Source organism: Tamandua tetradactyla, chromosome 6 (assembly GCF_023851605.1).
Source record: "Tamandua tetradactyla isolate mTamTet1 chromosome 6, mTamTet1.pri, whole genome shotgun sequence".
Classification (NCBI taxonomy): Eukaryota; Metazoa; Chordata; class Mammalia; order Pilosa; family Myrmecophagidae; genus Tamandua; species Tamandua tetradactyla.
In genome coordinates this window covers 4682507-4710147 of record NC_135332.1, presented here as the reverse complement: position 1 = coordinate 4710147, position 27641 = coordinate 4682507, and the positions used below count along the sequence as shown (strand labels likewise).

At 40.9% G+C, this 27641-nt stretch overlaps 1 protein-coding gene across 1 annotated transcript; it reads right to left on the bottom strand.

The window, feature by feature from the left end:
• On the bottom strand, positions 1–27043 carry DCAF7 (DDB1 and CUL4 associated factor 7). The gene is made up of 7 exons (XM_077163539.1): positions 26684–27043; positions 12278–12436; positions 11452–11563; positions 10959–11077; positions 7137–7346; positions 6600–6717; positions 1–4935 (listed from the first exon to the last, which is right to left on the bottom strand). Exons 1-7 carry the CDS (start codon positions 26819–26821, stop codon positions 4763–4765), a joined length of 1029 nt encoding a protein of 342 aa, XP_077019654.1. The 5' UTR covers positions 26822–27043; the 3' UTR covers positions 1–4762.
• Between the last annotated feature and the right edge of the window lie 598 nt (positions 27044–27641).

The following is a 27641-nucleotide window of genomic DNA, read 5'->3' as shown; positions in this document are numbered from 1 at the left end:
TTCAGTCAATCTATACATGTTCAAGTTTTATTACAAAGTATGATGGGCAGAAAATACAATACTTCTTATACAGAAGGTTGAAACAGAACGAAAGAATGAAAATTAGGTTTAATGTGCTTAGAAAGCAAGAAATAAAGCCATAGCTATAACTCTCCACTTTCAGGTCCCTTTGCAGTAGCCTTCAATGGAGACTCCCCAACATGGTTTCACAGCACAGTGTTAAAAAAAAAATTTAATTACAAGCCCTGTGTTCAATCAGTCCTGTGAAAATAATATTTACAAAAGAAAAATGACTACAGTACAGTTCTGCAGGGGGCAGCTTCCTCTCCACCTTACCATGGGATGCCATAAAACCTAGTACAAGGTGAAAGTTTAAATATATAATAAGAAACCAAAGTTCAGACACACTAGGTTAAAGGGGACAGAAATTGATTGGCTAGAGCTTAACATTTCAAAGAACAAGAAATCTCCATTTTCTACATAGAGGTTTATACAATCATGCTACAAATTCACACTTTGGGGAGGGAGGTGGGAAAGTCATTGACAGAGGGGTTATAAAACATACAGGAATGAAAGCAAATGATACTACCCAAGTTTCATAACATACTGTTTGCTACAATCGACCCAAGGTGAGAACATTTCTTTTAAATACATATCAGAAGTTCATATTCACCAGGTTGTCACAAAGAAGGGTATAGGTACTGTTACACAGACTTGTGCCAACATCTTTCTTCTTGAGTTCAAACTTTCTTTAGCTTATTTGTTTCTGGTTTGATAACCAGTCCAAGCCTCTTTGGGAAGGCATCTGCATGCTTCCATATTTTAAAAAATAACATCCAGAAGGTAGCCTGAGAAGACCTGGCCCATTCTGTCTGGCCACACATTGGACTTTAACTAATAGCAGCAATGAGAACTATGGAGAAGAGAGCACAAGTGGGAGAGGTGGGCAAGGCTCTGCAACATAAGATGCTCTCAGCAGCTGGCCTAGCCAGTACAGAGAAGACATTCTTTAAGAACCTGGCCCAGTCTTCACAGTGACTGCTCAGCTCAGCTTTTCTACCCAGGAAAACCCATTTAAGTGCTAAGCATGACCCTCCTTCCTTACCCTGCAGTGCAGAGATTAGAGGGGAGAATCTGTTTCAGGCTTCTACTTCAATGGTCTCCCGTCCCATGCACATCTGCCTGCCCCACTCCCCCCAAGCCAGGCAGTCAAAAACTGTACTTCAATCTAGGGAAGGTGGAAGGATGGTACTGGGCTGGCCCTCCCATGTTTGGGAAACTCTCCAGCTCCTATATGTTCTTACCTAGGAATTCAAGGCCCATGTTGCAGCAGGGAGAAAGTTCTACAGTGGAGAGGGAGTAAGAAGGTGTAAAGGGAAGAAAAGAGAAGATACTAAGGGGGAAAAAGTCAGCATGAATGCTTATAACCTTTGCTTCTTCTGCTCTGTACAAACCTAGAATGAAAAAGAGTCATGGGCTGGGATGGTCACAGGACTCCAAAAGCCTGCATATTTTTTTGACCAGCATCACTTATGACTGCAACTCCTTCAGGAAAGGGCTCCCTCTGCCCTGAGCTATTATTCTGCCCCCACAGTTGCCAGCATCAAAGATCCCCAATTTAGTGGTCCAGGTAGGGGGCACAGGCCAAGGCATAGGCTTTCTCCACAGCCAGGCAATGTAATCTGAATGTTCCCCAACCTCAGATCTTTACTGCCCTCTAGTTCCAACTTGCATCTAAGGAAACACTACTGATTTTCTCCCACATTCTAAATCTCCTCCCTACAAATTCAGACCTAACTATCATCGAAACCTTACAGGATTCTGAATTTTTTTTTTGGTTGTTCCTGAATCTTAGCCAGGTTTTTGAGAGCTAACCCTGGTTCTGATGAAAAATTTTCACCCAGTCATCAAATATCTTCCCTCTTCAAGCTCTAACTTGCAGGCTAGTTCCTCCCTAGAAGGAGGAAATACTCAAACCTTTGAACGACTTGTACCCTTTACAGGCTCTCCAATGGTAGAGACCTGAGGTCTATTTTACTCAGCGCCTCCGCCTCTCCTCAGAGCAGACCAGAAAAGAGAAAGACAGCTCTGGATCAGTATCCCAAGAACACATCAAAGGGCCACTGCAAGCCGAGCCAGAACCCAGAGGTGCTGCCATGTGGCCTTCCTAGTAAAGTCCCAGCACCTGTCCTTTTCTCACTGGAGGAGCATGGACCCAGAGCCTCCCACTCATTTTCTCTGGCTGTCAATTTGAGTACCTAAACAAATTCAGCAGAGACTTGCTTTTGAAATTGTTATGGATCAGAGCGTGCCAAGAGGCTTTCTAAGTCCCAAGACACAGAAATCCCCTCCTTAGCTATGAGGTTGTCTGACAAGTGGCATAAAAGGAGGGGAAGAGCATTGGGACTTCACAATACCAGCAACCCAGTAACTTTCTGTATGTGCTTAGGAAGGAGAGGGAGCCACACCTGGGTCCCAGGTGGGATGGAAGGAGGAGGAGGACTAAAGCTGTAGAGCCTAAGGACAGATGATAGGGTTGGGAGTCCACTGGGAAAGGAAAATATAACCACCATCAAACACTGCATTCCCAGAGTAAATAGCTACCTTATCCAAATATATTCTAATTATTATTATTAACTAATACCCCCTTCCCAAGGTTATTTTTGGGTTCCAGTTTACATATCTTCTTACCATTCAGTCCAGGTTTAAATGCAGATCAAGAAAGGAATCTTAACTCAGAACTCAGGAGAGTAAGCACTGCCTCGACAGGACAAGCCCTTCTACACTCTGACTTCCATTTCAGACCCTTTTCCATAGGAAGGCCTCTTAGAGCAAGCAACTGTCAACCTAGAAGTGCTATCCTTGAGAGCAGGACCCTGAAACCATATCAAAAACAACTGCAAGCAGAAGAGAGTTTTGAAAAAGAACTGCTTTCTTTAAATCTCCAAATGACCTGGTGCAAATCCAGCAGTAAATGCAGTGAGTCAACCTTAAGCAGGACGGTAAACCAGAAGCCTCAGATCGGAACAAGAGAGTAAAAAGGTAGAGGGGGAAATACCCTGAATGAAAAAAGAGCCTTTTTCTTTGGGACAAGCCCCTGGTAATAAAGCAAAGAGCTTATGACTTTTGGGATACAAATATATCTGCCTCTGAAATGGAAGATTCAACCAAAAGAGATTAAGGTCCCAGAAGAACAAAGTTAACTGTTTTGTTTTCAAGAGCAAGCAAAAGCCTAAATGGATAAAACCATTGGCTTTATGTCTGCTACTCTCTCAATCTGTGGGCACTTAGCAGAGCATGATGAGCCAGGCAAAGGCCCCCTACTCCCCACCTCACCCCCAAGTACTTCCCAAATTCTTCCTGCCCCCAGGACTTATATACCAGTGAAATCACACACAAGCCCCTTCTATGGAACTCATTCGCATAACGGAAACAAATCTGCAGCCTCTAAGTCAAAACAGACAACTGTAGCCCAGAAGTCCAATACTGCTCAGAACCTAAATTGCAGGGAAGGAAGGTGTTGACAGGTGTGGGGAGAGCTCTAAACTGGCTGACTCTGGGTCCTATGATTCTGTTGCAGCTATCCCTTGTGGATCATCACAGCTGATTTAGTCACTCCTTATTAAGAGCTGACAGTCTCCCACATTCTAAAAGAGATCTAGTTCAAGGTTAGAAATATAGACTGTATGTCTCAAGTGGAACTCTCAGCTCAGAGCACTCAATCCAAAGAGTAGCCAATATACCACAAGTCGAGTCAAAGAAAGCTCAACAAATAGAAATAGCTAAGTTCAGTTTATACATCATTCTTGCCAATCATTCAAGACAAGAAACGGATGAGACTGGCGCTCATATTTTGAGGGAAAAACAGATTCTGAAACTATGTACTGGAAATAAGCTCAGCTTCTCTGAAACCATCCTTCTCAAAAAATGCACCCCAGTCAGCCTGACTATCTCAGCTCTAGCATGTTCTCAATAGGTAACAGTGGGAGTACCTCAGAATATAACAAAGGGCTTCATGCATCTGTTTTGGAGCCTGGAATGCCCTTGAGGGGAGCCAGGCTGAGAAAAGTGTGATGAGTTGGCAGACTTCAGAGCACCACGGTGGTTTGGGACTCCTGGTTAGGAACATATCACTCAGGCAACAATTCAAGAAGGCAAACTGCTCATGGGGTAAGAGCAGGGAAGAGAGGAGAGTGCAAATAGGGAGAAGTATGAAACAAAGGAAGAAACTAGGAAGAGTAAAATTCTTTTCATAAAAAAATTAGCCCAATAGGTAAAAAAATATACAAAGTTGAAATTTGTTAAAGACACTGATAGTAGGAAGAAAGACAACTTCATAACTGGTATTTGTTCCCACTTAAGTGCTGACACAGACATGGATAGGACATGGATTGCTGCCTTGGGCAGCTGACAGAGACATCTGGGACAGATGAAGACAAATATAACTAGTGCCTATAATGCTCATTAACACAACAGCTGACAAACAAATATACAGAAAATTTTAATTGAAGAACCAAAGGAGAAGAAGAAAGGAGAAGAAATCTTAAAACTCAGCCCTGGGCTGAGGAGGTGCCACACAGCACTGAGTCCAGCAGAGAGAGCGAAGGATGACTGGCCAGGAACTCCTAGAGCAGCTTCTTAACAGGGGGTGCAAAGCAACAAGACATACTGGCCACTGGAAACATGTTTCTTCTTACTTTGGAGGTGGGGCAGAGGTGGTAAACAAAGACGCCCCTGCCTCATGGGCATGGCGCCACCAGCACTACACTCTGAGTATCTCCAGGCAGTTGTTGTAGCAGATGGCAATCCAATCGGGCTGAGTTGATGCCCACTGCACGTTGTTGATCTCTCCTTCAGCTGTGTAGGCCAGGATAGGGTCCTCGATGGCACGGGGCATTTGCTGAATGTCCCAGATGAGAGCCTGATGGTCATCCGCTAGGGATAAGAGAGACCAGCAAGCAAATTCACAACTCAGGTAATGAGGTTAATGAACCCTGCATCTGGGGAGGGAGCCACAGTTTACAAAGCATTTGCTTACCAAACTCCCCGTGAAGGAGGTATTAAGTTCTCATTTTATAGATGAGGAAACCAAAGTTTAGAAATATTAAGGAACTTGCTCCAAACCACATGGCCATGCAGCCAGTGAGTGACAGAGCTAGGACTCAAATCTAGGCCTCAGACTTCCCTTCCCCAGACTCTGTTCACTGTACCAGGGCTAGGATATTACAGTGGGATTTAGAGGGGCAATCTCATCTGGATCAGGCATCAAAAAAAGACAATGGAATAAGAACAGCCCCCCAAAAGATGTAATTTTTAGCCACTTAAAATACCTTAGTGATTAAAGATCCCTCTTTGATGATTTGATTTAATGTGCTTTTCTTCCCCATTTTATGTATTTATTCTTCAATGCAGTGTGGTTCAGATGACAGAGTTAAGTAAAGTGCTGTGTGAAAATGTGCTGTTAAAAAGAAAAAATCGGGCCACGGTGGCTCAGTAGGTAAGAATGCTTGCCTGCCATGCCCGAGGACCCGGGTTTGATTCCCGGTGCCTGCCCATGTTAAAAAAAAAAAAAAAAAGAAAAGAAAAAATCCCTAGAAAGGGGCTATAGGAGATACCAGAAGGAAGCTAATCATCTTAAATACATAAGCACATGAAAAATGACTGGAAGTAAATATATCAAAATAAGAACTGCAGTAATATTAGAATAGCAAGACTAAAGGTTATGCTTTCTTTACTCTGGCTTCTAAATGATCTGTAATGTAACCATATTACCTCTTTTTTTTTGGGTGCATAGTCCAGGAATTGAACCCGGGTCTCCTGCATGGAAGGTGAGCATCCTACCACTGAACCACCTGTGCACCCTTATATTACTTTTATAAGTAAAATGATAAAATTCTTAATTTAAAAGAAGAAAAAAGAGGGACGGGACTTCAGAGTTGCAGTACCCCCAGATTCATCAGCCTATTCTCATGTGAAAGCCCATTCCTGATACAAAGGGAAACTGAAAACACTAATCCCTAAAAGGCCAGGCTGACTATGGGCAACAGTGGTCACCTGCCAGGGCCACATCACATGGGCAAGTTACAGAGCCTCCTCCACAGAACAATCTGTGTCAAAAGAGATCTGGGGATTGTTTTTAACATTCAGCACCTCGAAAACACTAAGTTCCTTTTCCTCAGCCCTCAACCAAGCACACTTGAATAGCAACCTCTTTCAACTGAAGGACTCAAGTCAGATATAGCACACAAAACAGTAGTGATCCAGGAAAAGGCACCCAGTCAGGAGAAGATGGAGCTTCTATTGGGGGCTTCAGACTGCTCTCTATTAACAATGATTCCTTTGATGGGGAAAAAAGGCTAATAACAAAGAGGTCAGACCAGCACCTGAAATATGGAACGCTGGAGGAGACCTCATAACTGCTCCACCATGAGAAAAATAAGCAGGAACAGAAAGCCAAAAACACAAAAAGCTTAATGTCTTTCCAATTAATGCTGAAATGGCAGAAAATCATGAGACTACATTTCTGCTTTGGCTCTATAATGGACAAAGAAATGAGATGAAAGTGGACAATGTCCTTACCCCACCCCCACCATGGTTACCTGCAGTACAAATGTGGCAGGATGAATGTGGGGCCCAAGCAATGCCATTGACACATGCTCGGTGGTTGTTTAACCTGGCAACAGGTGTACAGGGAACTCGGACATCCAGAATCACCACCTGCAGAAATAACAAGTAACAGGCCCAGGAACTTCAGTGTGTGGAAAGAAAAAAACACAAAAAACAATGCACAAGAAAAATACATTATTTAACTTTCTTATAACTTTTTCTTTTAAGGTCTCTGTTCCAAAAGTAATTATAGTATTGAGGAAAAAGAATTCAAAGAGGTCACAGGAACTATTGAAATTGTGGGCAGGACCATACTTTTAGTGGGGGGCTGTCCTATGTCTTCTAGGAGGTTGAGTGGGATCCCTCTACCCATTAGATGCCAGTAGCATGCCTGTAGTTGTGAAATGGAAAATGTCTCCATTACCAAATATCCCCCAGGGCCTGGTTGAGAGCCAGTGTTCTAGATAAACTAAGCAGTGCCCAAGTTAGGTGGGCAGGTCAGCCAATGATAGCCTGAAGGGGGTGCTCACCTCCATTCCATCCATGGCCATGGTAGCCAGGTAGTTAGGGTCCTGCTTATTCCAGCAGAGACGAAGCAGTGGGTGGTGCTGTGGGTCCTCGTAAATAATGGTACTGTGTTCCAGATGGCGGAGGTCAAACATCCGCACTGAGCCATCAGCGCCCACAGAAGCAAACATGTCCCTGCCACCCCCAGCCCGGCTAAATGCAATATCATAGACCTGTTGATGAATAAGAAGCTTCAGTCACATTCAGATTCATCACCTTTTCCTGTAGCAGAGACATCTGTCATCTCCACTTCATCTAAACTCCAGCTCATGTCACAGGAGGTAAGTGAAACAGCGTCTTGTGGGCACCATAACCCGAGAGCTCTAACATCACTGGCTTTTCAAAGAATAAAGATCATCCTGCTATAAAAATTGGTTGGCTTCTCCTCACATTTCTCCAACCCCTGTGTTAAAACAAAGGGCACATATCCTGCTGACTAACAGAACACATGTACTTCTGAGTAAGTGTTTTATATGCTTAGGCAGGCTTTGTGGAAGCCAGAGCCAGTGGCTATCTTCTGCCATACTATGGAAAGCCACTGAAGTTAGAGCTACTTGTTCCAATGCTCACAGTGTTTGGGTTTCACTTACTTCCTTCTATGTCAGACACATTTATCTCCTGGGCTTCGGTGGCTTCTACCTGTTTACAGTCAGAGGCAGGTCCATTACATTAAGGCCAAGATCATCCATTTGAGAGACAGAGCAGCCCTTTTGTCTTGGTACTCCTATGGCCACCTAATAGCAATCAAGCTGGTGAAACCTGGATCTGAGACTCATTTGCAAGAAAGAGGCAACAACAGTTTTGAATTGCCAGGAGCTGAGGTATGCCTATATTCACAAACAGGTTTAGTATCACTCTTTTGTCCTAGGACATGATCTGTTTCTTCTCCTAGTTGTTTTCTATTCTTAAGTGAAGAAATCTAGGTTCTGAATTATTTTTCCTGCATTTATTACTTGCTGCAAACATTGTGTACAGCAATGTCTAGGGGAAAACAGAGGCAGAGAGCAATGGGGAGCTTCAGAGAGAGGACTAAGAGAGAAAAATAGAGCCAGAACCAGAGCCAGACAAGCAGAGAGAAAAACACAGAAAAAGACAAATGAATCCAGACAAACCCATCTTTTGGGGTCAAGGATAATTATGACAGCTAACTTCTGGGGGCATATGAGGAATCTTTCACTAAACACAGTGGCTCCAGCCTTGTTGAGGTTCTTCCTGCTAAGGGGCACTGCCAAACAAGCATCTATGTCTATTTAACCCCATAAATTCCTTTTACTATGGCTGACTATGAAGAAACTATGCTTCTCTGTCCAAGGAGGTGCACTGGCCTAACAGGCTTGACAAAGCAATGCTTGGTACAGAACTGGGCTGTTCAGGCAGAAACATATTTATCAGTGTGACCCTCCAGCCCAATCCCTGGTGCCAGGCACGCAGCAGACAGGAACAGATCACATATCAGTGAACATGTACATGAGGGCTTCTCAGTAACAGATACCATAAGCAATATCACTATAGTAGTATGATGACCACCAACAATGCGGCCAAGTACTTAAAGGTTTCTCAGCTTTAAGTGACTATGCCTTCATCTGTGCTCCATGAGTGTGCTTCACTCTAAACGAAGGGAAGGTGAAAACTCCCAAACATACTAAACCCTCCTCCACACTAATCCACCAGGCAGCAATGAAAGCGCCACCAACAAGTCTTTACTTTGACAGAGAGAAGTAAATTAAAATATGTTTCTTCTCTTAGTTCAAAGGTGGTATGAGGTATTATTTCTCTCTGAAAACCATCCTTGTGTTTGCTCCTTCAAGGCCAGCGCACTGTTCCAGGGTGTGCTTGTTGTGAGATTCTGGCTCCTTAACCTGCTCTTTCTGTACCAGAAAGAATGATTCCGACAGGCTGCATTTAGCAGGTCCCAGGTCTACTGGCTGCTTCTGGCTACAGTCAGCCAATGGGAAGCACTGATGGGAAAATTAATGGTGGGAGCAAAGGAGAAGCAAAGGTATATATCCTCCCCCTGTTTGTTCTAAGAAACATCTCTGGTGATGGCTGTGTCTCCACAGTTCTAACTCTTGCTAGGTAAACCCAGCTTCTGGGCTCTAAAACTATGCCTCCTCCTTTGGCCTCTCCAGCTGTGGTAGTTTGAAGTTGCCGTGTACCCTAGAAAAGGCCATGTTCTTTTAATCCATTCCGGTGGGTGCAGACCTGTTATGGGTGGGACCTTTTGGTTAGGTTACTTCAATTTGAGATTGACCCACCCCATTCAAAGTGGATCTTAACTCTTGTGTCCTGTATGAGAGGATAAAGGGCAGAAAAAACTGAGAGCTTAGAGAGAAAGCCCTTGAAAAGCTAAGAGAAGACCCACAAAGGAAGCCAATGGAACCAGAAGGTGAAAACAATGAAACCCCAGAGCAAAGGACCAGCATACACGCCATGCGCCTTCCCGTGTACAGAGGTATCCTGGATGCCAGCAGCCTGTCTTCACAGTCCAAGTATCATCCTGTTGAAGCCTTAATTGGGACATTTTCATGGCCTAAGAACTATAAATTGTAAGTTAATAAATCCCCATTGTAAAAGCCAATCCATTTCTGGTATACTGCATTTTGGCAGCTTTAGCCAAACAAAACACCAGCCTATAGGCAGTGGCAGCTTCCTGCTGCTCCTATTCATTGGGATACTTACCTTATTGTTAATACTTTTGTGGCTTCTCAACTTTACCATTATCTCTGTAACCAATGTGCTGGATTAAATCCTCTCAGTTTAAATACTTAAGAGTAGTTCTTGTTTTCTAGGTTCTTCCAGTACCTGACTGAAAACTGCAAGCTTAACTGTCACATAACTAAAATGCAGCAACCTATCCCACTTGATGCCAAGAATTTTCCAGAAGTTCCTTACTGATCCTCTCCGTAGGACAAACTCTTCACTTGACTTTTGGTTTAGCAGAGTCAAGTCCAGCAATCTCATAACATATCTTACGCTTAGGAGTTCAGAAAACCAAACAACCCCTTACTAAGAATGAAAACCTGGTCACCAACTTCCTATTCTGTTTCCAACCTCAAGCTGGACCTAAAGTCAAAGCATTCTTTTCATATGTACAGATTTTTAATACCCCTAGCTGGGCAGAGCAAGGTAGAAAAGAGAAGCAAAACTACCTAGAGGAAATCAGTGTACCAAAAACAAGCTACAGCTCTAAGAGGAAAAGATTTCATGACAGTTTTCCAAAATCATCCAGAAGAATGCTTGGATTTAAATATAATCATAAATAACTCCCCTCAGTAGTTCCAATACATAAAAAGAAACATCAAAATGAAACAGCATTAAAAATGTAAATATTAAGTGAATATACTAGAATTCCATAAAACATTTTAGGAAAAAATTGATGAATTAGATTTGTCTCCCAGGAAATATTCTCTTTCCCTTTTTCCCCTTTCCTTATCAACCCTCCCCCAAATTAATGTGTTCTAAAATAGTGTTACTGTAAGATTTATTTTTAAATTACATAAGCTCCTAATTTGTCTATAAGATACTTTATTATTTAAAAAAAACAGCAATCTCTGGCATGAAAAGAACAGTAGAATGCACAATAAGTTGTTTATATTGGCAAAAAAAATGTATATGCAATGGTGTTCCACCATTTAGACATATTACTATTTTCAATTCACACCACAAAACATTGGTATTATATTATGATTTGCCAAGTAATTTGCAAAAGAGTGAGAAAACAGTTTGATCATCCCAGAAAGGCAAAAAAATCATCTGAGGAAAAAGAAAAGGATAAGTGCCACTACCTCTTTGTCATGGGCTATCAGCTGGGTCTTCACATGACCAGAGACGAGATTGACTCGCCCCAACACCTGCCCCGTCTCCAGTCCCCAGATGGTACAAGTTGTATCTATGCTGGAGGTACCTGAAAACAACCAATGCAAGTCAGTTGCTGATGGGAGTGAGGTTTCCAAGCAAGCTTCCCTCCTGGTGCCAATTCATCTCTCCAGCCCACAAACACTTTCTGAATATAAAGAAGTTACTGAAAGCCACAAAAATAGACTCAAGTATTCAATTTTTACCCTAGGGTCTTAGACTTTGATTGGAGAGATAAGATACACACACAGGGAAAGCTCAACTCCATCTGAGGAATTAATAATCACATACCATATTTAATCTGCCATTTCTCACTTGGCCCCATTTTAGGATGACACATTCACTTCAGGCCCCTGGTTAAAAACTGCCAAAGGCTGTATCTTCTTCTAACTGGATGGAATACACACTCCCTAACACCCTTACCTAAAAGATAAGGATCCACTTCATTCCAGTCAAAGGAGGTCAGAGGAGCACAGAAGTCAGAGTTCTTGTTATTGTTTAGCAAACATTCTAGCCTGGTCTCTGTTTCACCAACCTGAAGAAACAATAATTAGAAGAAATCAGACAGTCTTATCCTCATAAAAAGCCTATAAAGCCCTGTTTAGACAGTATCTTGGTAAATATAAGACAAGGGGAGAGGTGTACAAGGGTGAAGATTTTTATCAAAAAGGATGATACTATTTCTTTCCAAACTTTATCCTCGATACAGTTTTAATTTCCAAATTTCGACTCCTAAATTTTTCTGGAGGGGAGATCGTTGCACCTTACACAACCCAGAATTTCTGCACCTTGCCTGGCTGGAGGCTATCTCTGGGCTATAGGAGGTGCCACTACCAGAGAGCTCAGCCAAGGAGGGTTGAGACTCCATGCTCCACTCACATAACTAGAATCAGTGGCCTGGTATTTTGCTTAATTCATTCAAAATACCTTTGCTGTAAACTGATTAAGAGGCTTTAAGTATCCCTACTTCCACAGAAGGCTGTCATCTATATATCAAGTCAACTGAGCTTCGGATTTCCAGCGCTGACTCTGCACATAGCAGCAAGACTTCAATGAATCTTGGCTAAATTTACTAGAAGATTTGCTGAGCCAAACAAGGTCAGTACAGACACGCAGTTACTTGTTTCTCCCGGGTTGCAATGGCACTCGCTGCCTCCAACCCCAGTCCATTTCAGGGGTACCATGCTGCTCACAACAGCTGACACTAAGAAACCCACTGGTGTGACTGCTAATCAAGCATTCTGCTTACCCTCCACACACGGAGATAGTCACCACTGGTTGCCAGTAGGTCTGGATAGACACCTTTTGTATCAGGGATCCACATGAGCTTCGTGGTAGGGTATGGATGGTCAAAAGTGTTTCGGCAAATAAACTCCGAACTCTCCTCATCCAAACCAACAAGCTGAACCTGTAACACACCAAAGTTGGGACTTATAAACATTTGTTTTTCTGGGCGTTGTATCAAATATATCAGATCCGTGGTCAATGACAGAAGTCCCAACATTGTACTACTCTAAACCACAGAGTCAAAAACTAGGACAGCAAGATGATGTCCTAGAAATCTAGTTCAACCATCCCACTGCTCAGATGAGGAAAACCAGATTCAGAGGGGCTGAGTTACATTCAACACTGCAAACCTGGTTAGAGGCAGAGATAAGATTTGAATGTAGGTTTCTGACTCCAGATCCTGTAGTTTTTACTCAATACCATATACCTTCAGCCATTTACACCTCACCCTGCACCTCCTAAGGCATTTGAAAATGTAGGGGTGGTTTTGGATGCCACATGACTGGGAAGTGCTGCTGGCATTTAGTGTCCAGGGGCCAGGAATATCAAACACTATGCAGTCCAATATATATAAGCAATGTTCTACCTAAAAAAAAAACAATAGTAACACACTACCTCACTTCTCTCCCCAAAATACTGGCTAGTTACATTCTTGTGGATATGTTTAATGAGCATTCAAGAAGCCAAACCACTTAGGCAAAAGAATGGCACCACTGATGAGAAACCCCCATCTCCTCGTCCTGGCCACTTTTTCTTAGAGTCAATTTTGAACCACTATTAACTATCAAACTGTGAATCTAAGTCATTGAGAAATGCCAGTCACTGAACATTTGCTTATGAACTACACCAACTGGAGGAAGGAGAAGAAGGAATTTTTGGTGAAGATTCATAATGAGAAGATAAGCACTAACCTTAGAGCAGAAAAACAATTCCTTCTGCTCTTGTCTTTCTAACGTATCTTAGTCTTAGTTGCCCCAATATTTTTCTGATTTTTAACAGCTTTACTGAGGTATACTCATTTTAATACAGTTCAGTGAGTTTGGGCAAATATACTGTTGGGTAAACCCCACAATAAAGACAGAGAACATTTCTATCATCAAAAAGTTCCCCAAGGCTCCTCTGTAGTCAGTCCTCTAGCCCTGGCCCTAAAGAGCCATTGACTTGCTTTCTATCACTATGGTCTTCCCTTTTCTATAATGTCACATAAATGGAATCCACATAGTGGTGAGTCTTTTGTTTTGCTACTTTCACTTAGCATGATGTTCTTGTGATTCATCTGTACTGCTGTGTTTCAATAGTTTCTTTCTTTGTATTTCTGAGTAACAGTGCTTGTGTGGATACATTCACCAGTTGATGTACCCTGGGGTTCTTTCCAATTTAGGGTTATTATAAATAATGCAGCTATGAACATTCATGTATGAGTCTTTTAGACATGCTTTCATTTTTCATGGGTAGACAACTAAAAGTGGAATTGTTGAGTCATACATCAAGTGTGAGTTTACCTTTATATATAAATATAAACCTGCTACACTGTACTCCAAAGTGACTGTACCATTTGCATCCCCACTAGCAATTATATGAGCATTCCAGAAGCTCCACCTCCTTGTCAGCAGTTAGTATTGGCAGTTTTCTGTTTTCAATCTAATCTAATAGGTTTGTAATGGTATTTCATGTGGTTTTAATTTGCATTTCCTTAGTGATTAATGATGTTGAGCATCTTTTCGTGTGCTTTATTGCTGTCTATGTATCTTCTCTGGTGAAGTGTCTGTTCAAATATTCTGTTTACACTTTTTACTGGGTTTTTTTAAATTTGAGCTTTGAAAGTTCTTTATATATTTTGGATAAATGTCTTTTATGTGTTCTATAAGTATCTTTTTTCAGCTTGTTTTTTTATCATTTTCTTTCAGTGTCTTCTGAAAAACAGAAATTTTAAATTATGATGAAGTTGAGTTTATCATTTCTTTTCTTTTATGGCTCCTGCTTTTTGCTACTAGTTAAGAAATCCTTGTCTAACCCAAAGTCACAAATACTTTCTCCTATGTTTTCTTCTAAAAGTTTTATCATTTTAGGTTTTATTTCTAGGTCTATGGTCCATTTTATTTATTTTTTTACCAGTACGTGAATGTTTACTAATCAATCACAATGTAGCAATGTCTCAAACTCCACCTCCCTTTGCTTGACCTGATAAAATCCATGTGCCAAATATCCTGAGAGTTTCTCTCCCTTGAGCACGCCCAGGGCTCACCCCTTGAGCAACTACTTTCTTTTCAATAAACTTTTCTCGCTTACTTATATCTGCTTGAATTCATCCTTGATTTTCTCCTCACAACAAGATGTCAAGCCTGGAACTGGGCTCCTGTAACAAGTTACAAAAGCAAAGGCACTCCAGTAACAAGACTGCTGTGGCTGTGTCAAAAAAAGGGGCTCCTGTGGTCACAGATAGAATAAGCCCTAATGAAATAATGGATCTGGGCAACATCAGCAATGACTGCCAACATCACAAAAAGGAACTCCTAGTCATTATACATCTCTGATGGTAGTACCCACTAATACTTTTGAAATAGTGTTGCCAAAAAACACAATTTAAATATGACTTATTTTCTAGATGCATACTTTGTTTGGGAACTGTTTCCACCCCTCCCTACTCAGGATGCATATGAATCTTCTCTTTGTCCTGGTATGCCAAAATTTCTTGATGACATGCCTGAAAAGTTTCCTTTTTGTCCACTGGTTGAGCACTTGGTGGGACATTTCAACCCTTTGGCTCATGTCCTTCAATTCTGAGAAATTGTCTTAAATTATTTCATTGATGATTTTCTTTCCTCCGTTTTTCACTTTCTCTTTCTGGAGTTCGCAACCTTGAGAATGAAAGAGTCCAACATCCTCAGGGCAGGCTGTGAAGCTGGCAGCTCCGATGAGGGTTTTGACAACCTCCACAGGAAAGGCTTACTGCTGTGAAAGTGTAGAAAGCAGGAAAATGTACTCAGTGAATTAGGTGATTGGGTGAAAGAAAGACCCAGAGTACTGAAGGTGCCACCTCATTTCTTCTTGCCTTGGTTCAAGAAGGCCAATGATGTTCAGGATTTCTCTCTCAACTGGAAAGGCACGTGGTGAACGTGGCAAAGTCTACCAGCTTTGTCTCTCGGCTTCTTTTTTCATGAAGCTCCCCCCGAGGCATTCTTCTTCATTTCCAAAAGACTCTGGCTGCGGGGGCTCTGTTGTGGCTCTAAAAGCTACGATCCATTTTGAGTTAAAAATTTTATATGGTGAGAAGTATGAATCAAGATTATTTTTTTGTACATACATCTATCTGATTTCCCAAGCATCATTTGTTGAAAAAGCTGTTCTTTCTGCTTTGAATTAACTGCCTTGGCAACTTTGTCAAAAATCAAATGACCATGTATATCTGTGTGCCCTGCCTTTTCCATGTGAATTTTAGATTCAGCTTGCCAAATTCTATAAAAATCCTCTGGAGATTTTGTTCAGGATTGTGTTGACTCTACAGATTAGTTTAGGGAAAACTGCCATCTTAAAAATATTGAGTTTTCCAAGTCATTAATATGGAGTATTTTTCCATTTATTTAGGCCTTCTTTAATTTCAAGATCTCAGCAATGTTTTGAAGTTTTCAGTATACAAATCTTTCATTTCTTTCTTTAACTTTATTCCTAAGTATTTTATGCTACTGTAAATGAAATTGTTTTTTAAATTTCATTTCCAAGTGTTCATATATAGAAATACAATGGATTTTTGTATAACTTTGAATCCTATAACTTTGCTAATTAATTACTTTTAGTAGCTTTTTAATAGATTCCTTAGGACTTTTACAGGTATATCTTACCATCCATGTCTGACTTTTAAAAATCCACATAGTGAGCAAACCTATTCATTGTTGTAGAGCACCTACAGGCTTTCAAAAATCATGTCATCTGTTGGGGAGATAGTGTATAAAGATGTAAAAAGAGAAAAAATCCTACTGCCCTAAAACACTTAAAAAGTGTTAATTCACACCCAGCCAAGGAAAAGTGGAGTTAGGATCTGAGCAGTGTTCAAAAGAGTATGGGAAGGTTATGAATGGGCAAGAGGAAAAGGCACACATTTGGCTACAGCAAGTAAACTGGCTTGTAAGTGTCCATCTGGAAGTGTAGAGGAGAAGAGGCTATGGAGGTGTGCTGAGAACAGGCTGGAGAGCACTGAAAGCAAACTGAGGAAGAAGTCCACCCGGTGAAGGTATCTGAGAAGGGAGTGGAATGATTAATGGCCTTTGAAGACAGCACCCCTGGTTATGCTGGGCAGGACTGACTGGATCAGGAAAGAGGCTGGAGGAGGCATCTCAGTCAGGAGACTCATGGGGAACATCTGGGAAGAGGTAAGGGCCTATGATGACTGGCAGTGAGACTGGCAGGGGATGGCTAGAAATAGCCACAAGAGGGATTTTGAATGAAGGAACAGCTCTTAGAGAATCAAAGAGTTAATACTCTGACCTTAGCAGAAAATAATAACATGAAAAAGAAAATAATATATGAAGATTCTAGATGGAGGACAGGCCATGGTGGCTCAGCAGGCAAGAATGCTTGCCTGCCATGCCAGAGGACCCGGGTTCGATTCCCGGTGCCTACCCATGTAAAAAATAAAAAATAAAAAAAAAGCCATTTAAAAAAAAAAATTCTAGATGGAATTTAGCATCAGCCCTGCAAGGGAGGAAAGAAAAACAGATAAGATGCTAAATTATCAGGCTCATTGGAGAGAATCAAGAACAAGCCTCCGATACAGACTCTGAGCCCCAAAGATCATTTTGGCTTTCATTCTTTCAACAAAAATTTAATTAAGTGGCTACTCGGTGACAGGTGCTGTTCTAAGTTCAGGGGATATGGCAGAGAGCACAAAAGACAAATTCTCTTTAACCAGACAGATAACATCGTGAAGTTAAATTAGAAAAGAAAATGCTACACCTACTTCTAAAAGTTGTCTTTCAAGCCATCAGATTTCCCCTTAAACCTCAAGTATCAGGACTTGTTGAGCATTTGCTACATAGGCTCCCCTTAGCCTGAAATTTAAGGCCCTCCACCATGGCTCCTGTCCATCCTACCCTTCTCTCACCCTTCATTTATCTAGCCACTGCTTCTCATTTCCTCTCTTCCCATTTCTTCTACTGCACTTTCTATTTGAACCTCCTTCCACAGATCCAATATTAATACAGCAAAGTGGCATCAGGCTTCGAGGGTTCCTTACTTAACACCTGCTACCTATAGGGCTTTGAATATTTTACTTAACCTTGTTATACCTGTTCTCCAATTCAGAAATGTGGATATCCACAGTACCTACTTCATAAGGTTGTTATATGTAACTACCCTATGTATGTAAACTGTTAGTACAATTCCTCACTCCATGTATGAACTTTTAATGTTATCACATCTCACCACCTTCATGAAACATTCAGTCCTCCTGGTTCAGTGATCTTTCGGCACGTATCTGTGCCATTTATTTGATAGCTAATCCCATTCTGCCTCACAAAAATGCCTATATTACAGTCTCATTCTATTTCACTAAGTACCTCAAAGACAGGGTATGTGTACTTCTGCCTTTTTGCTTTACATACAGCAGTGGTTTCCAAATTTGGCTATCAGATCTACCTGGAGTATTTTACATATTCCTGGGCTTTCAAACTCAAGCCCAAGATTCTAATTCAGCAAGTTTCAAGGGGCACCCAGGAGACTGTATTCTTAAGAACTTTCCCAGTGAGGTTCTTCCTTAAACCGAGGAAGAAATCAGCAATTAGCAGGAATTTCATTTATTTATTTTATCTCCTTGATGCTTTCAGAAAAGGGGATGGCCTAAATTTTTAACTTCAGCAAGAACAAGGCCATACTCATTTTTTCAGAAAAGGCTTAAGAAATTCAAAAGTTCTGACGTTATCTGATTTTTAATTTTACTGTTCTGCAACTTTTTTTCTTTACATGATATGTCAGGTGTTCTGTTTTTTTTCCCCACACTGGTGGTAATACAGATAAATTTACTTTACTGTAACATCTGCATAGTATTCCACAGAATAGCCATACTACCATTTATTTAATTAATCCTGATGAATAGCTAGGCTAGTTCCCACTTTCCTTATGAACAAACAATGCCTCTATGAATATCCCAATCACAATGTTTATCTGTACCAGTACAAGTGTTTATATAAGCAGAGTCCTTCTTTTGGAATTGCCTTCTAACTTACAATCCTACCACAACTATGTCAATGCCTGTTGCCTATCTATACCTTTCCTAACACGAACTTTTAGCCGTCTTTCAGATATTTGTATTGTTAGGTATGACTTATTTACTGTCTTTTAAAAAAATAGTCCCCTGTTTTTTGTAACAAACATACATTTCCCCTTATACCTTGCCAAACTGACAGAATAATTGTTCATTATTTAACTTGCAGATCCTTTATTGGTAAAGTTGAGTGTGTTCTCTTTAGTTTACTCATCATTTACATTTCATATTCTTTGCCTATGTTTCCACTGAGTTGTGTTTTTGTTGACTTACAAACTACTGATAAATTATGGTCATAAACCCTTGATTTGTTATATACACCGCCCCTATTCACTCCTCGTCTGCACATATCTTTTTAATTTTGTTTTGTCTGTCATCGTTAGAGAAGTTTTAAACTTATACAGTTTGAAAAATTCTACTTTTTTTCCTATATGATTTTTCAGTCATGCTTAGGAAGCTTCACCTAAAACTATTACAAAAAATAGTTTTCTCTATTATCAGTTTTTTAGGTATAAAAATAATAAATAATAAAATAATAAATTTTAAATTTTATGCATGATGTAGGGCAACAATTTTACTATTACTATCTAAATGCATATCCAGTCTGTATAATATATATAAAAATATACACATGTAGTTTTTTTTTAGAAAATAAGGTTATATACCCTTTTCACTTAAATACTTAAATGTTTATCTCAATCTTTTTAAAGGATGTTTAGTATGACTACATGGGTCTACTGTAAAAACTTTGGTTTTAACAGTTTTATTGAGGTATAATTGACATACAAGTTATACATACTAAAGTGTACAATTTGGTAAGTTTTGAAATATGAATAGAGCCACGAAGCCATCACTACAATAAATGAACATATTTATCACCCCCCAGAGAGGCCTATTATTATTCATTTAATTATTGCCCGATTTTTGGATGTTTAGGTTATTTTAAAGTTTGTTATTACATGTTACTCCAACAAATTCCTTGTGTATCTATCTAGATCTTTACAAACAACATTACCTCCTTAAGATAAATTCTAAGTGGAACTTGAGGTACGGGGTGTGAGTACATTATTTTATTATTGAATATAAGGTATCTTTGATGACTTCTACACACATTTGTTTTCATAAGAGCCACTTATGAACACCCAGAGAGCTTGGTTTATCTTTATAATTGCTCCTCCCCACTTACTGAATTTCTATCGGGTGATCAGTCTCCTGTTAATTTGTGGATTTTGGAAGTTAAAAAATTTTTCTATTTGTCCAGGATGATATATATATGTATTTTCCAGTTTGTCATTTATCTAACTTTGTGGGGTGTGTTGGTTGGTTGCTTGATTTTACCATAGAAAAATTATATTTTTATATGGCTTAGTTTATTTCTACTTTTATGGCTTCCCCCCTTCAAGATCACAAAATTCTTTCATGTTTGTAGTTGTGTTCACATTTTTTATTCATTCGGAATTCTGGTACAAGATATGAGAAAGAGATCAAATTTTATTTTTTTCCTAGTTTTAATATCACTTAGCAGTCCATTTTACCTATTCATATCATACTATCTTTATTACAAGCTAAATTTCTTTATATATTTAAGTTCATTTCTCTCTCTCTTCTGTTTCATTCATCTGTCCTTGCAGGAGCCAACTGCTTTCATTACTACAGTTTAACAGTGCATTTTAACATCTGATTGTTTCCCACCCACCCTCATTAGTCTTCCTTTTCAAAATTTTTCTGACAATGTCTGCATGTTTGTCAAATTCATTTGTAAAAGTAATCAGTTTGGTTCTAAAACAATTTTTTAGACTATAATAACATTAAGTTTTTTTGTTTTTTTTAAAAATATTTTTATTGAGAAATCTCCACACGTATAGCCCAACCATACTATACAATCAATGGCTCACAATATTACCACATAGTTGTGTATTCTTCACCATGATCATTTTTAGAACATTTGCATCACTCCAGAAAAAGAAATAAAAAGAAAAAAAAATTCATACATCCCATACCCCTTACCCCCTCACTAACTCACAGTAATTCAATCTACCCAATTTTTAACCTTTATCTCTTCCTACTATCTATTTTTTATCCTAATTTTTTATTCATTTGTCCATACCCTAGATAAAAGGAGCATCAGACAGATTTCACAGTCACACAGTCACAAAGTAAATGATAATATGGTTATACAGTCTTTAAGAATCAAGGCTACTGGAACATGGTTCAACAGTTTCAGGTATCTCCTTCTAGCCACTCCAAGACAGCATTAAACTAAAAAGGGATATCTACATAATGAGTAAGAATAACCTCTAGGATAACCTCTCTACTCTGTTTGAAATCTTTCAGCCAGTAAGACTTTGTCTCATTTCTCTCTTCCCCCTTTTGGTCAAGAAGGCTTTCTCATTTCAGTGATGCCAGGTCCTGGCGCATCCCCAGGAGTTAGGTCCCATGTTGCCAGGGAGATTTATACCCCTGGGAGTCATGCCCCACTCAGGGGGGAGGGCAGTGAGTTTACCTGCCAAGTTGGCTTAGAGGGAGAGGACACATCTGAGCAACAAAAGAGACTCTCCAGGGTTCACTCTCTGGGAATAAGCTTCATAGAGGTGAGCCCCAAGATTGAGGCTCAGCCTATTGAATTGGTTGTCCCCACTGCTTGTGAGAATATCAGGAATTCCCAAGATGGGGAAGTTTAATATTTCCTCATTTCTCCCCAAGGGGACTTTGCAGATACTTTTTTATTCTCTTCTCAAATTACTCTGGGATATACTGAGGCATCACACTAACCTATTCAAACCAAAAAGATCTCACACCATATTCAAGATTTCATGTAATTATGGTGCTCAAGTAAACAGTCCATTTCTCCACAACTGCTGAAATAACCAAAATCAGCTAGGGCAAAATTCTGAGACCACAGGGCAGCTTCTCTTGGTCTTTTACATTTGTCCTCTCTTCAAGCCTATAATCCTAACTGATTACTGTGGATCAACAAATACATGCAGATATCTATAATCCTGCCTTGTCAAAATTTAAGATAAATTCTGGCACAGGCCCCCTTTGGCTCCTGCTTCAGAGGCTAACCAGTCAGATATGTCAGCAAAGCCTCAGGCAGACCAGACCATCTACTAAACAGAGATCTGTCCCTTGTTCAATCTGCAGCATCTCCAGTAAACTGAGAAATGAAAAATGACAGACCAGAGTCAAATAATTAAGTACAAAATATATAAAGTAACTCTACATTAAGAATCTCAGAGGAGTTGGAACTAAGAAGCTAGAATTTAAGGGATGATTATGATTACTGAATTATTACATAGATATTCTTTTTACTTTCTGATATATTAGAGGAACTACCTGAATTCTTTCAATTTTAATACAGCTGCCTTGATCTCTGATAATGAGATATTATCTCATGATAAGATATCATTTGTATAGCTTTTTTCTCATGCCCTTGTAACTGTAAAAACCTTGGACTAACTTTCACTTATACCCATTTATGCAAGTTTTTGACTGTAGAGTGTTGAGATCAATAAAAACAGTCCCTAAGGTTTACTGGGTCTTGGGTCAGCCCAGAAATAACCCACCCTAAATCCAAAGTTATCTTGTTAACTGAAACTGAATCTAACCAAAATGGGTCTACTTGATATGCACAGCAGCTTAGACTTTAACCTGTAAATTACCTTTATCTCATTATAATACTAAAAATCACACCCATTATAATATTAAGGTCATTTTCTTAGATACATTTTATGACTAAGCATATAATCTGCTCATGCTAAATAATTAAATCACTCCTAATTACATCACCTGGGGCCACTGTGTTCATTATCCTAAAACCTGCCCATCTTTTAATGCTACAAAACTATCAGAATTATGGCAGCCTGCAGAGAGATTTTTCGGCCAACAGGCCATCTGATCTCCTGCTTTGTGCCTAGCAATGAACTTTTTCTCTCTTTGAAACCCCAGTACTTCAGGAATCGGTCATTTGAGCGCACAGGCAAAAGAATCCACCTCCTTTAACAGAGTCAACCCAGGCTGAAAGGTGAGCATTCAAACCATGGGTCTTTCAAAGCCCAGGGTGGTCTGTCATATCCAGATTCACCATCAGAATTCTTCAAAAAGCATCAAGCACACCTAAAACCTCTCCCCCAAACCTCAAAAACATTCTCTAGATACTAAATCTTGGAGCACAAGTGGTCTGCTTGCTAAATATTAGGTCAAAATAAATCCCACTCTGTCAAGTTTATGCAAAACCAAATCCTGAAACATGCAACTGAGTTTAACAGAAGCCCAGAAAATGTACCATCTTTTCCCCACAAAAGAAGGGAAATGCCACTGCCCAAGGACCACAGATATTGTAAAATTCCAAAGAAATACCAGAGTTACTGCATGTAAGTAGAACTGGAGAAAATGTGCTTAAACTAACACATTACAATACCGGTATTGTACTGGGTTGGGTCAAAAGAAATCAAGGGAATTTTTCCCTTTGGGTCTTTAAAACCCAAATGCAGGGAACTGAATACAATGGCCTTTTTTTTTTTTGGTAGGGGGGTGGGGTGGGGTTGGGGGGGTGCATGGGCCAAGAATCGAAGACAAATTTTCTAACATTTAACCACCTGTGCACCCTTCACAGTGATCTTCTGAGGTATCTTTCAGACCTAACATCCTGATTTCTCTCTGGAAAATACAAAGTAAAATTTACCTATCACTCATATAATTCTCTTCGATTATATTTCAATTATAGGTACACTAATGATGATTAAATAATAACACCTAACATTTCTATATTACTTACTACATGCCAGGCAGAGTTCCTAAGCCTATTATATATATTAAATCACTCTTTATCACAATTCTATAAGGCATATGCACTTGTTATTCACTGCCCTCATTTTACAGATGAGCAATATGAGACCCAGAGGTTATCTTGCCAAAGGTCACAAACCACTCGGAAATAGAAGGACTAAGAACTGATCCCAGGCTATCTTCAAAGAGGCTTTCTGGTAATGGAGCTCTTCTCATGGGTGAAATTGGATGGAAGGGCAGAACCAAACATGTAATTATAAAAAGATACAATTCCTGCCTCTGGTTGGCAGATGACAAATAACTGCAGGACAATGTTCTTAGAGTTCCATCTGGATCACCTGTGTCTAAATAGCCTGCATGCATGCCTGTTAAATTCAGGGATGGAGCCCAGGCATGTGCAAGCCCCCTGGGGGATTCTCACACATACTAAAATTTAGAGAGCCACTCCTCCAGCACCAGTGCTGCTGTATTCTGGCCATCCCAACCTCCCAGCTTCCCAAATCTGTTGACAGTTACTCTGGAAGACTCTAGATGAGGGAATACCTGGAAGTCAAGTTATTTTTGAAATGCTAAAAGAGTTCATTCTATAGAATAAATAGGGACAATTTTACTATAGGAAAACAATTAAGACAAAAATAATTACTTTTTCTTCTAGTTAGTATTCCCACACCAAAAAAAAAAAAAAAGCCATTTCTGAGCTTTTTCATCAATATTAATCTGCGAGGTGTCCACTGATTTTGTCTTCTGCTAGCAGTCACTATCTGTGGTAAGCAGGAACCAAAGATCTGAAAATTCTAACCAATAACTTTTTAATTACTCTAAATTATGAAGTCTTCCACTTTTGTGGAAAGGGTTCTCAAAAACTTAGTATCTGAACCACTGCTTTAAAGTGGGATTTACTGCCTACCACCCTCTAGGGGTTCCCCCTGATGTCCACGAACTTCAATTGGAAACATATTCCCATTTTCACTAACCTTCAGCTGAAATTTAGCATTTCCTTCAATAAGGGATGGAGGGAGATACAGCATTAGCAGTATCTGTGACTTTGTCACCAATAGAAGTCACTGATTTTTTTCACTTCACATTAGTTTTAAGCCTATCTTGAAATGCTGTTTACCCTCTTTGCTATTTCAAAATTACAGTTATAATTATACTAGTTATTGTTAAATGACCTGATGTAGTACATATTACTACATCACCACTTTAAAAAAATGTTTTGGTAACTGTAGTTAAATATAACTATTTTTTTGGGTACTCCTATAAATTTATGGATTTGAAAAAAAAATTTTTGAGAAAGGATCTATAGACTGCAGACTGCCAAAGGTGTACATAGCACACATACTAAAGTTAAAAGCCATAACCTATGGAGAGGTGGAGACATGAAAATAGTTTTAAGATTCTGCACTGACTACATCATGCAAGCAAATTAAGACGCAAGTATTCATTTAATCTGTTACTACTAGAATTATTAGTTTGCATTTCACTATCGTGTGTGCTCAGTACAAAGGAGGAGAACCATACGGTTTCTGAAGGAAAGGACAAACTTGGGACAGAGTTTCTGCCACTGAGGTTTGACACTAACTGCTCCACAGATTCCATGACAGCCTGTGCCTCAGTTTCCCCTATCTTAGAAATGGGACTACTATTTTTATCAGACCGACCCTGGAAAAAATGTGCAAAGAGTAAGAAAAGTCTTGTTTGAGAAGACTCCAGACCTTTGAAAAACATATTTTACTTTTTTTTTTTCCAACATGCGTCCTTAAACAGTAGTTCTACTGGCCTTAATTTTACTAACACGGTTTCCACATCAGGGTCCCAAAATCCATTTCAACCTCTGTTGTCCACTATGGATCAGCCATAAGGAATAAACGGCATCAGAGAAAAGAAGATAAAGCTATGTCTTGCGCAGGACTCTGTTGTCTGTGGGCAATGGGTGGACTTGAACATCAGTGCATACTTCCTAGGGTTTGTCCGTAAATTGTTTTTACATGCAATGTAGGCAATGCAAGTCCATTGCTTTAATCAATTTCTCAAAGGGTACTACAAAAAAAAAATTAAGACATACTCTAGAGTAACTCGTGATCCTGAAAAACAAAAGAAACAATATTCCTGAAAAACAAAAGAAACAATATTCTCAAATACTTTTTACAGGCTTTTGACATGTAATAAGGAACCCCTTTCCTACAGCACACTGTGGGTCAAAATAGAACTCAACTGTGCAATACCCCCAGCTGGGCAATGTACCGACAGGATTCAACCTTAGACCATCTGGCTTTTTATTCCCTGCACCATGCTTTTCACTGTCCAATTTTATTCTTCCTAAGTCTGTTATCATGGTTTAAACGGGAGTATTGGCTTTAAACATCACCAGTCAAAGCTTTCGGTTGTTCTTGATCACTATCAATCACAACATTTACTCAAATATAATAAAAGGAGATCAAGGGGTAAAGGAAAGAATAGTTCCCCCCCGACTTAGTCAACAACTTTCAAAACTAAATGCATGCTTCACTGCCAACGTAAAAGCTTCCTCTCCTACCAAAGCTTCTATGAAGGCTTCTCAAATTGGTGGATATCCAAAAAGACTACTCAAGGTTACACATCTGTATTCGCATGAAAGGAGCCAAAATAACATTATAAAAAGCATCATCCTTCCTTAGGAAACAACGGAAGGTCCGTTGCCATGCGCCAATACTTTCAAAAAGAGATCACTTTAGAGTGGACGGTTATCAGGCGGCAATACCGATGGCACTAGCGGCAGAAGGGCTGGGAATCATCAACAGTACCTGGGGGTGGAGGTGAGGCAGCCTGTGCAAAAAACAGCCCTAAGCCCTAAAGGGAAATCTAGTGTGGCCAGGAAAGAACGACCACCAACCGAAGCGCTGGCATTTCCCTCACAGCCATCACTCCCTGTTCCCTCCCCCGCCCCCCAACTGAAGCACTGCGGCAGGAGGGGAGGGGTGGAGAGGGGAGGGGAGCGGTGGGGAGGGGAGGGGAGGGGAGGGGAGGGATAAATGGCGTAGCTCGTGTAAACTCAGGTTTGAGACCTGCTTCCGTCACGAAACAGCTGTCTGGCCTGACGAGTCACAACACTGTGCCTCGGTTTCCCCATCAGTCATATGGGGATAACGACACTTCCGATTACACGAGTGCTGCCACAATTAAAAAAAAAAGAGAAACCCTCAGCACAGGGCCAGATACGTAGGAACGGCTCCATGGCGCTAAGGCCAGTCCGCAGGGGGATTCTGGGGTCTGGGCTCCAGTTCCGTAAGGGCGCTCCCGGGGCCCGCTCCCCGCCAGCTGGGTTCCGAGCCCTGCCCGGCCCACCTTGTTGTTGTATTCCTCCACGAAACTGCCCAGCGCCAGGCGAAAGCGCTTGTCGGGCCGCACGCTCCAGTTCATGGCGTAGACGGTCCAGGGCGCTTCATACTTGTAGATCTCCTTCCGTTTGCCGTGTAGGGACATGGTGGCGGCGGCAGGGCCGCAGTGAGGGCCGGGTCGGCAGCTAACCGCAGCCGGCGAGGAGTAAGAAGGGCTGGGAGCCGGGCCTGGGACTTAAGGGTCCGAAGGGAGGCGGGGCGGGGGCGCAACGAGAGAAAAGGCAGCCGGGCCCGACCCCCACTTTCAAACCTGCTAGGGTACCGACAACAACCACCTTCCGTTTGGGACGCGGCCCCGCCCCCTCCGAACGGAAGCCACGGGACCACCACAACGGCTCCGGCCTTTGGCTGCCTGACACGTCCTTTCGAACCATTCCTTCGTTTCATTGGTTATTATGACCGTAGCTTTTGAAGCCTCCTTTCTATTGGCGTAAATGCGTGCCATTCCAACTTCTCGTCCCGCCTAATTCCTGGGGGCAGGCGCTTTGTTAGCCACAAAGGTCATTGGCTGACAAAGATGTCAATCAGAGGGATAACAGCGCAGTGCGGGTGAATGGGGCGTGGGGTAGAGAGGCAAGCCTGTCAGGCAGGCGGCCCTCCAAGTTCTAGGCCAAGTCTTTGAGCGTGAAACTTCTTGTGTGACCTGCTGTGACCTACCCGCTGTTGCAGTTACTCTAAGCGGCCTTTCCACGCTGTCGAGTAAAATTTAAACTCTGCCTGTTGCATTCGCGGCACTGAGCCCGGCGGCTTGGCAACCTGACCCGCACGGAACGGGAACACTCCCTCACCCCCGCTTCGCATGCTTCCAACGCCCCTTTTAACCCGGACAGCTATTCTCCCATGCCCATAGGACGGGCCTCGGACCCGCCTGTTGCAGACCTTCCCGCGCTCTCCTGCGATTCCAG